The sequence below is a fragment of the Alosa pseudoharengus genome, unplaced genomic scaffold (assembly GCF_046254945.1).
Source record: "Alosa pseudoharengus isolate Yale_2024_CS ecotype anadromous, Long Island Sound unplaced genomic scaffold, YU_APseudo_1.1 YU_APseudo_1.1_scf_16, whole genome shotgun sequence".
Taxonomy (NCBI): Eukaryota; Metazoa; Chordata; class Actinopteri; order Clupeiformes; family Clupeidae; genus Alosa; species Alosa pseudoharengus.
In genome coordinates, this window is record NW_027468630.1 from 27,567,628 (window position 1) to 27,579,143 (window position 11,516).

General features: G+C 40.9%; 1 protein-coding gene across 2 annotated transcripts in view; it reads left to right on the forward strand.

Annotated features, from left to right (window-relative positions):
- psd2 (pleckstrin and Sec7 domain containing 2) overlaps positions 1–5,816 on the forward strand; it is a 23,078-nt gene extending 17,262 nt beyond the window's left edge. For both annotated transcript variants that reach the window (XM_076287588.1, XM_076287587.1), the window contains 2 exons: positions 234–377; positions 2,970–5,816. In XM_076287588.1, the coding sequence (XP_076143703.1) occupies positions 234–377; positions 2,970–3,176 (351 nt within the window). In that variant the 3' untranslated portion in view covers positions 3,177–5,816. The remainder of the gene's footprint in view (positions 1–233; positions 378–2,969) is intronic.
- The last annotated feature ends 5,700 nt before the right edge of the window (positions 5,817–11,516 follow it).

Below are 11,516 nucleotides of genomic sequence, written 5' to 3' on the forward strand. Positions count from 1 at the left end.
TAATGTAAGTGCGTCATGTATGCACACATATATCCACACACACAGAACACACATATGCACATATACTGTACAAGGACTCTCAAGAAGAACACCACTACACAAAGTTGTGTAGGACTATGTGGTCATAATTTACCATTGTCTGCATGTGTGGATTTGCATATTTATTTATTTATTTGTGTGTGCTTACGTGTGTGTGTGTGTGTGTGTGTGTGTGTGTGTGTGTGTGTGTTCAGGAGGAGCAGCTGTGCGCTCATGAGAACAAGGTGAAGCAGATCTCTCTGGAGCTGGAGGAACACAGAAGGAGTTTGCCTGAGCTCTCTCCCAAGAGCAGAGATACGGAGGAGCACCGCCTCAAAGAACACTACCTGGCCTACGAGGTTAGTTAGCCTCTCAGTGTGTGTCTGTGTGTGTGTGAGAGAGAGAGAGAGGAAAAGCCTCTCTCAACACATTCTCTCTCTCTCTCTCTTTCTGTGTGTGGGTGTCTGTTTTAAGCCTAAATTATGCTCCCTTTCATATAAAAATAGACACATCCGTTTCAAATGTTACTCCGTTCAAACGTTGCTCATTCTTTCAGAGAATGTGCAAATGGACGAAATTACCCTTCGGTCCGTTCTCTGTGTTCATATTTTTTTAGCATTAATGAGCCTGTCTTCCAACATGGTAGTGATGGTTACTGGTGTTGTATCGCATTTATAAGATCTTCTGCATGAAAGACTTTATTCATTTACTATATGTGTGCACATTACTAATATGCTACAGGCATGTTTCATTTGTTGTATTATATATCTAATGTTGAATATAACATGCTAAATGTAACATGATTAATATGAATCAAAATGTGAAGAAGATGTACAGACCATCAGCAAAACAACATTATGGCATCGGTAATGTGGAACTGCTAATAGACATTAGCTCTTAGGTGGCAGTGATATATTATGAAAGCGTGTTTAACACTAGAGGGCGATGTTGCTAGCTATGCTGCTGAAATGCACAGCAGCAAGACTGTAGAGGAAGGCGAGAGGGGGGATGACCGTGGATACATCCCAAAGCTCTATTTGCATGTGGCGCCTCTCCTCGCTCCTCGCTCCTCAAAGCTGGACGTCATCGAGGATGTCTCATTTGTCTAATTGCAACCAGAGGAGGTGAGAGCGAGGGGAGAGGAGAGAGGTGGAAGGGCCGATACGCGAGGATACACGAGGGCATCCTACGCAGAAGCATTTTCATTTAGAATTGTGCGATCATTGGGCCAAGCTGTCAAGTGAAAAGTTCCCTCCCACGTCTGTTTTGGTTTCAAACAAGTTTGTAGCGATTTATTAACGACAATAAATGAGTAGACAGACCAAGAAAATACCTTTATCTGCTGGAATAATCATGAACTACCATGCAAAGTTGATGCTTGTTTTGTTCATATGTTATATTTAAATAAGTATTCATTCATGTCTCGAGAACTATCAAACTACCTCATTATCAGGCTAAATAAGTGGGAATAGTCCATGTTTATATGATATTTTTAGGCTTTGGTATACAGTAAGTTCATATTCTCTGCCAAATGGTCTGTTTATTCTAGCCTAAGAGGTGATGCGCCGCATCATCAGTAAATGACGTCTCTTAAAAGTGATGTGTGAGTGAGCAGGACGTCTCATTTGTCATATCTGTCTCTCCTTCATTCCTCAATCCTCCTATCGTTCCTTCCTTGTTTCCTTCACAACATGAATTAGCAGGAGGGGCTAGGACCAGAGGGAGGAAGGATGGACAAATACAGAAATAATCTGCTCCCTGTGTGTGATCTCCTCTCACTGTATCCCTTCTCCCTGGTCTCATACTTATGAATGCTAAATAGTCGTTCCCAATAAAACTAATAGTCTTCATTTCATTGCTTGAGTCATTACATACAAAATTGTTGAACTAGTTATCAAATTCTGTCACAATGCTGTAGAATTGCAGAGCATAGAGTAAAAATGTACGTATTCAGTGTCTTGTACTCACTTACTCACCTAACTACAGCAATGTGTAACTTTACTGTAGTTTTCAAATGGCTGTACAAGTACTGTATAGTGCTGTCTTGAGCATGTTCAGGTAGTGTCACCGAGTTCTGACCTTTTTTTGCATTGGAAAACACTTAGAGAACTGTCATAATGAAAACATGACAAAGCCATTTGACTATCCTGTTCATAAATGATGGTGTCAAGACTTCTCATTTTGATGACTCTGACAGTTTCATTGACATGAATACCTGCTTTTGAGGAATGGACTATCCATTTTGAGCAAGTGACGTGCTTTTGCAGGTCATCCACTAGGTTTTGCAGTTTGCACTAATTGTTTTAGAATTGCACTAACTGCTGTGCAAATGTTAATAGTGATGTGAGAAAAGCACCAAAACGACTGAGAAAAACTGTAATATACAGTAACTAACCTATACGATAGGCTACTGGAAGACATTAAAGATAATTAGTTAATGTAGCTATAATGTTCAAAAATGTACCAGCAATGTAGTATAGTCTACAGGAATAAAATATTTCCAGCAACAGCCCTGTTTCGTGTTGTTTCAGTTGTCCTACAGTGATAACTGGTATAAATTACATTAATGACAATCTGGGCAATTTAACTCTTTACACATAGGCTTCAGTAATTTTTGGTGCTGCTGTCAATTGTAGCCTATTGAATAATTTGAAATGATACTTTGAATTCAAGCAGAAACTCTTCTTTAATAATTGCTTGTTAGCCTACTTTAATATGGAGATCATGGCTACCTCTGATCAGTCAGAGTGATAGCCAATGAGGCCTACATCACTTTCAGTGCTCCATGACAGTTGAAAATATATGCATAGTTAAGGAGGGTAATGCAAAGATTTTGTATTTAATTAGGTGTGCCCGACCGATTTGAGGGCCGCTTGGGCCAAATATGCCAGGGCCGATTTTTGGTCCCAGTCCGCCCCTGACTGTAACTCTGCTCCCTAATGTCCACACAGAGGAGCCGTTATGAGACATACTCGTCGCTGCTGCAGGCCAAGCTGCGTCTGGAGACGGACGACCTGGACCGTCTGGAGATGTGTGTGCTGAGCGGCGAGGCGGCCGCACGGGACGGAATCATGCGCAAGACCCAGTCCAGCCCGCACATCAGCCCTGGACACGGCATCAATGGACGGAGCATGCCACGGACACCCCCTCGGAGCTGAACACACACACGCACACACACACACACACACATAGTATTCATACACACACATGCAAGAACATTTACTCACAAACTTCATTTACATACACACACACACACACACACACACACACACACACACATACACACACACACACACACACACACACACTCACTCACACATCCATCATCAATGTTCAATGCAAGGCAAATGCCGTTAACAAATCCCAAACATAAACACTGTACTACACAGACCGACGTAAAACACACCGACTCCACACTCACAGACACACCCCTCACTCACACCTGACCTTTAACCTTTGCTCTCTGACCTCTGCGCTTGAGAGGAGTGGAAAAGAGGAGTGGAGGAAAAAAAACAGAACACAAAAAAGCAAAAACAAAACAAATGTAGCATATATAGCTCCTTAAGTCCCTAGTCCATGGGCTTAGTGCCACCATAAGTATTATAGCTGTTGTCCTGACAACTGCAGTGTTGCCACCAGGCTTGTGCAAAATTCCAGAATTTAATTGAAACTGGCTCTTAAATTCCAATTCAATTCTTGAATTTCACTGGGATTTCAATTGAGGTAGCAAACAGGAAGCAGAATTGCAATTCGAATTGTGCACAACCCTGGTTGCCACTAGCATTCCATTCTGTGCCAAATGCAACATAGAAAGAGAAATCCTCCAAGAGGACGGGACAGATCGTCAGCAGAGGAACCATGGGAACCACTACGATGTCACGTCACAGACATCACGCCTGCATGACGTCATAGATCTGGAACTTTTGGTGGTACTGCTGCCATCAGAGTGTGGTTTAATCAGAGAGGGTGGGGTTTAGGATGTGTGGGGTGGTTTCTTACAAGGGCTCAGCCCATCTGACAAAGCAACACAAACCAAGACTCACACACAACCACACACACACACACACAAAACATATACATACACACACACACACACTCACATACACACTTGTACACACACACACACACAAACATACCCACACTCACAAACATACACACACACACACACACACACAAACATACACACACAAAGACTGCCCCATGTAACATGTAGAACCACACAGAGAATTGCACACACCGTCCGTAGTAGTTTCTATGGACTTATAACTCTCACAATAAGAGAGAAAGCCTGAACTCTTGACTGACCATAATAGTTTATTTATTCTTTTTATTTATTATTTGTTTGTTTGTTTTGGGACTTGCAGCTCTATGGCGAGAGAGGAGTTGCTGAGCTATCTGAGATTCTCAATACCACACCATTGCTATGGGCCAGAATGCTGCATGATGGGACAGAGTGAACCTCCAGCAGAGAGGGGTTACTGCTAGAGTGACACTATTATGAGATGTATAGGACCGTGTAATGACTTATTCCATGTTTTATGCACGCTGTATGTAAAGACTGCGGACTGAAGTGGTCTGAGGAAATGCTAAGTATTTTATGGAAGTGGGATGAGGTGTGTGTGAGGCTCTGTGTGACAATGTATGTCTCCATATTGGTATGAGTTTGAAAGTCTGAGAGGGAAATAAAGAGAGATGAACGTGTGAGACAGAAAGATGAAAGAGACATACTGTAGAATGTATGGCGGTGTGTAAAAGTTAAGGGTTCTGTTATGTTGATGGAGAGGGTGCTGTCTGTGAACAGCTCTATGCGTGGATGACCTCAGGAGCTGTTATCTCCTGTGTTTGATCAGAGTACCACTGTCAGAGATTAAGGACTGCACCTCCTACAGCCTGGCTACTGAAATGGACTACATTTCCAATCATCTGTGAAAAGGACTGCATCTCCCACAAGCTCAACGCTGAAATTGACTACCTTCTGTATGGCTGTTTTAATGGACTACATATCCCATCACCTCTCTGCCTCCATAGAATATTGACCCACGGTCTAGCTCTCTAATGGAATCCGTCATGTCACTGTAACATTGTAATATGTTATTTAAAAAGTGAAAATATATAACAGAAACGCAGCGGGACTGCCCCCACGCTCTCTCTCTTGAAGCTTAAAAGTAGTCCAGATAAATGTAGCCGTCGGAGAAATTTACTAGACCAATCATTAGCATCCATAGGGAGGGACAGTGGGGTGTCATCCGAGCCTGGAGCCCACGGCACTGGGCGTTAAATGGTACTACTGTTCTGGAGTCTTCCACCGGGACACGGAGGCCTTCCCTGCCCCTCGCGCCACTAACCCTCGTAGGACACACGTGCTGCTTGGCTTGGTTAGGACACGTGGCACCATAGACGCGAAGTGAGCTTTTTTTCCTGCAGATTGCGAGAGATCTGGGGTGAAATTAGAAGTGCTTTTTATATACATTCTTAGTAACGGCTTTCTTATTCTCTTGTATTACGCCTCCCCGCCCTGGCTGTTGTGCTGATATGACTTTCCCCGGTATTTAGGGTAGCAAGCAAATGCTGTTGTACTAGAGACTGTGATTATCCGTCTATGTTTAATCTCGCTTTAACACGGGGAGTTTGGCTGAAGTGATCTAACTCCGTGATTGCGCGCTCTCTTTTTCTGGGCACTTTCTTGTCACGTTTACTCTGGAGAAATGTTTTTATTTAATTGGTCATGGCTATTTGTTACATGTTAGGACACAACAGATGAAAAGCGCCTTTGCTGGTGACAAGTAAAAGTGCTTCATAAAGTCCTTTTTTTAAATAAATGTGTTTGGTCTGCATTTCATTTCCCTTTAACCTTAACGCAGTAAATTACTTAAGTAGGCTAAACTATCAGCACGGGAGTTTACCTTACCCGTTGTCTTAACTAGCCTAATCAATACCATGTGTCTATATCGTGAATGTTGCAAGCCTTCATATATCATTATCCTGCATATTTACAAAAACATCATGAAACCCATTTAATACTACAAAAATCACTGGTCGCTTTGGGAAAATGGATTGTTGCTATCTATAAAGATATTGGATATACGGACTCACATTAAAGATAAACAATATTGTTATTATTGAATAACTTGACACCAGGCTTGACATTTTTTTTCCTTTGATTTAACTGTTAAACATTATCTGTTCCCAACCTAAGCTGCGTTGGTTTGTGACACACATTCATGTTTATAGAATAAATATGCGTCACGTTAGGACACCAGACCTGCCCTTATAATTAAGCTTTTCTTCAGGACCATGGATAGCTCCTATATGATTGACGCGTTGTTTGGAATGGCGCCACCCAGGCTGGTGGTAGTTCACGAGCTGGTCTGGGTCCGTCCCCGTCCCCCTGGGCCTGATCCGTTTCTCCTCAGTTTCTACCCCTGACAGCATGATATATCATCGCAAATAACACCAGGGAGTATACAGGGAGAGTGTGGCACCTTTACGCTGTAAAAATCCCATTGTCTGGGGAAAGCATGTGTGACTTATAGCCTTCATAGACCACAACATCACAGATACTTAAAGCAGACACCTTTTGCATTAAGAAACACAGAAATGTGTTGCAATATCTACGAACTTACCAAAATCATTATTATGTATAAAAACAACACTTGTTTACTATGAATTTCCACAGTGAAGTACAGGATTTTCCTTTCAGCATACCCAGCAGGATGGAGGAAACATTTATCATTATAAAACTGTAGATGTTCTGATCAAATTGCCATTTAAACATAGAAAAATGAAAAAAAAAGTTTATAAAGAGTTTAAAATAGAAACACAAAACCAAGTTCCAAATACCAGTCCATTAGTTTAACAATTGAAAAACCTAATGATAAACCCCTGTGTAGAATTTGAGTACTGGGGGAATGTTGTTTGTCTGATGGAAACTACATACATAGCTTAACATAACATCTACAGTATCCTCCAGATCACTTGAGACTGAATTCAAAGTTGGAAGATGAGGACGTTTAATTATGTACTTCATATAGAGTTTATAAAACTGGGTATTAAAACTCTTTAACTAACCTTGCATCTTTAGAGGAGGATTAATATTAAATCTACATTACCTGCAATTAATTATTATGTAGTCAATCATTAACATTAGTATGTCATTATGCACCTACCTTTTATGTAATATGTCTTAGTGCTGGCATTCAAAAATAGCTTGGTTGGCAACTAATTGACTTAATGGTTTGAGGAATACTAGATGTTGGCAACATGAACTTCAGTATGTATCCTTTCTTGTGATTCATTATTAATGATGTCCATAGTTTGATCAATCTAATTAATTGATTATGTTAGTATGGGGCTCTATATGCTGCTTTTGGTTGCATTTCCAATGTGAAGAACCTTTCACTTGATGTAAAGGTTCAATGCAAAATCATGGTTCTTTGTGGAACTATATAGTGATGAAAAGAACCATTTAAGCACCTTAATCTTTTAGAGTGTAGTGCTGACCTAGCAGAGGTAAACCAGAAAGGGTTGAAGGATCTTTGGGTAAACACTTCATAATCAGTTCTGTTGCTATTCCATACTGCCACGTTGTGATGGCCAGTATAGAGGGGAATGAGAGTGGCCTGGAAGGCCAAGCATTCTCTACTTAACAGCTGATTATTACTGAGGTCATCATTAGTCCATGTGCCTCACAGAAACATCGATCATGACCTTTCACCATATATCTGTGCTTATATTTGAAATCTCCTAGGCCATTTCTAAAGGAAGCTCTGGTGGTCTGCCATCTTCAAAGACTTAAGTCCTGACTTTGCCCATGATGGGCCCTTATTTGAAAGATGGGCAAAGTGCCTGAAACTTCTGTAGCTTCTGGTCTCCAAATTACCTCACAGTGATGAGACGCCTGCTAGACACAACACGACACGGCGGAAACCACGCAGCTCAGGGAGGAATGAATGTTTTATTGCAATTAGTCATTTTCAGACGAAAAGAGGCTCTCCAACTCAGAAAACATTATAACTGTACAAAACACACTGTTTACCAACAACAGAAACTTCATAAAGTGGTGAGTATACACAAACAGCAAGGAATGGAGAAAAAACATTAAGATACGGCTTATCCTGTCGACGACGATGGTAGTAATGGTGATGGTGATGATGGCTATAATGATAAGGGGTACAGTTTGGAGGAGATCTAAGCCAATTGAAGCACCATATTCATGTCGTAAGGAAAGGCAAAAAAGAAAAGAAAACATCTAGAATAGTGAGAGAAGTTAATCATAGATGCATGAGTTTGTTGATCACAGTTGTTTTAATCATCAGACAAGTTTTTTTGTTTGTTTTGTTTTTTTCAAACCAACTAGAGAAAAGAAGAGTCTTCACTACTGCTTCACCATGCAGTTGAGTTCAGTTAACCGTCTCCAACACACACAAAATAGACTTCAGGAAGTAAGAAGAGCTTGATACATTTCTGCCCGACAGCAAATTGTCACGAAGCCTGGAAAGTAATTTCATATTTCTTTGAATGTGAGATTCTCCTATCAAAAATAATATGCAGATTTTTTTTACTTATCTTAATACATTTAAAGTGCAAGTATTCATCCATTTGATTCAATGCTTGTTAAGTACAAAATTCAAAGGAAAAAAAAGAAACAGCAATATGCTTTTCCTGTATGTATTTATATATTTATATATATTTATATAGAGAGATATATCTATGTGTTATCTTTTTTTCCATAAAGAGGAGCATCATATATAACAAACCATATATACACACACACCACAGGTCATATATATGTATGTATACATATATATACACACACACATATATATATATATATATATATATATATATATATATATATATATATATATATATATATATAATATTTATAGATAGATTTTTTTTTAAGTACAACACATTTGTCTGGGTCTAAAAAGAAAATGAGCACAGGATATGTGTGAGATGTCCTTGTGCAGTAAACCTCTGCCTCATGAGACCAATACCGCCCTCCCTCCATCTTGGACCAACACCACCCCACACACACTTATGTTATACTGTAATCACTGCCTTTCATGGATCCCATACTACAACACATCACAGTCCCCTGCCTTCAACGACTGGCGCTCGAGGCCATGGAAGTACTGCATGACAGAACTGCCGATCTCCCATCAGAAGGAGCAAGAGGAGATTCGGCCTGTACAATCTGTTAGTGTGTCTTCAACTCTGTCTCACACACACATAAAACACACACACATACACACACACACACCTAACCAAACCATTTGCTCATTGCAAACAGTGGAATGGGTGTGTTTGAGCACCAACAGACAGTGTGTTACCTGTCTGCGGTTCCCTTTAGAATGGTTCTAAACCGGTTTTCCAGAACACATTGATTTTTTTTTTTTTTTTGTGGGTGATTTTTTTTCTTTGTAAACCGAAATGGAATCTTCCTAAATGACTCACACTCACACAAACAAACACGCACGCACACATACACAAATACAAGCACAAAAATATATGTCTTTTTAAAATTTAATATTTTTTTTTGTTTCATCTTTTTTATACTTTTTTTGCTCTCTTGGGTTTTCTGTTGATTTGATGGGCTGTTTACATGATTTTGAGATGTTTTTTTTTTTTTTTTCTCAGGTCAGTCATCACTGGTCTTAAGTGTGCGTCTACACACAGACTTATGATGGCAGGTAAGACCAGAACAAGCACCTCTAACAGGGGAGTTTCCTAACACTAAAAAGAAAAAGTGCCACCACACGTCCCGCCACTCAGTACTATCCTACGGCAGGAGGGCATGGATGGACACCTCTGGCTATAGAGGCCCACCTAGCGAAGGTCAGAGGTTGTTGCTAAGAAAACAATCATAACATGAGAGTTGATTGGTCTCCTCTGTGCATTACCTCCAAGCCAGGCAGTATGCACTAAGACAGCTGTTTTAGTGCTGTTTCAGTAGCTCTCTCTCTCACACACACACACAAACGTGCAAACACACACATACCCACCGAGACATCTGTTTTAGTACTGTTTCAGTAGCTCACTCACTCTCTCTCTCTCTCTCTCTCTCTCACACACACACACTCACACACACACTAAGAAAGAGCTGTTTTAGTGCCATTTCAGCCATTAAGGATGAGCGATTAGTCTCTTTTTAAAGAATCACACTTAGAAAGTAAAACATGTGCGTATGTTTCTGAGCATTTAAGAGGCATTTCAGCACAAACATATGTTGTGTTTTCCATGTTTGTAAGTCTTTTTTTTCCTCTTGTGTTTTCTAAGGGCCACCCTCTACATCTCCGCCATATATCTGTGGTCTGCAGATAAACCCAGTCACAGAATAACAGGGGAGTCAGGGTGCTTTCCAGTTTCCATTTCCTAGAGCTGTTCACGGCACACAGAGGAGGGGAGAGCTGGACAAGTCTGTGTACGAGAGAGACCTCCAAAGAGGATCACAGGGACAGTGAACGGAAGCTAAATCTCTCTCTCTCTCTCTCTCTCTCTCTCTCTCTCTCTCTATAACAAACACAAGGCTACACACACACACACACACACACACAAGGGCGTCCAACATAACTCGCAAGTCCTACGCTTGCTGAAGGGTCAACATACCTCGGACCGAATGGCATATGTAGAGGATAGACGTTCCCCTTGTTAGCTAATAAGGGCTAACCATCGGCATTGCACATGTTAGCTAACAAAAGCTAACCATAGGCATTGCACATGTTAACAAAAGCTAACCATAGGCATTGCACATGCTGAGAGGTATGGAGGCAAGCGATGGAAGGCTGCTCTCTAGACTGGATCTGGTCTAGACCTGGATCGAACCCGGGCCAGCTCTGTCCTTGTGTCCACTAGTAGCCTATATGTTGGTGGCATGGTGTGGGGCTCCTAATCATCTCTCTAGTAAACTCAGTTCACTCAGAAAATGTGAGTGGAGTCAAGAGGAGGAGCTTGCCCTTCTGAGAAACAAACTTCTACAGAGTGTTCAAGAAGGAGTTTTGTCAGGATGTACAGTAGTGTCAGGGATGGATGCTGCCATGGCCTCTGTTAATTCGTTTGCAGTCTGCCTCAAACCAAGAACGAGTCTTAAGTTTGAATCTGAGATTAGGTCATCTGGTCAGACAAAAGGGAGACCCACTCAGCCGATGATGGTGTGTGTGTGTGTGTGTGTGAGAGAGTGAGAGAGAGAAAGAGAGAGCAAGATAGAGTGTGAGGGAGAGAGAGAGAGAGAGAGTGTGTGTGTGTGCATACATAGGTTAAGGAGAAGGTGAGAGAAAGATATTGTGTGTGCCTGTGTCACAGCTAAATGCCACACGCAGCCTGATCTCAAACAGGACTTCAGAAACAGTTGTAGACATGAAGTAGCAGAACAAAGCTAAATAATAATAATAATAATTAATAACGTTCAGAGGAATCTTGCTTTCTTCAACTCTGACATTGGTTATACTTTTTTATAGAGGGAGTCAAAATAAATTAAAGATTTGTTGTTGTTTTTA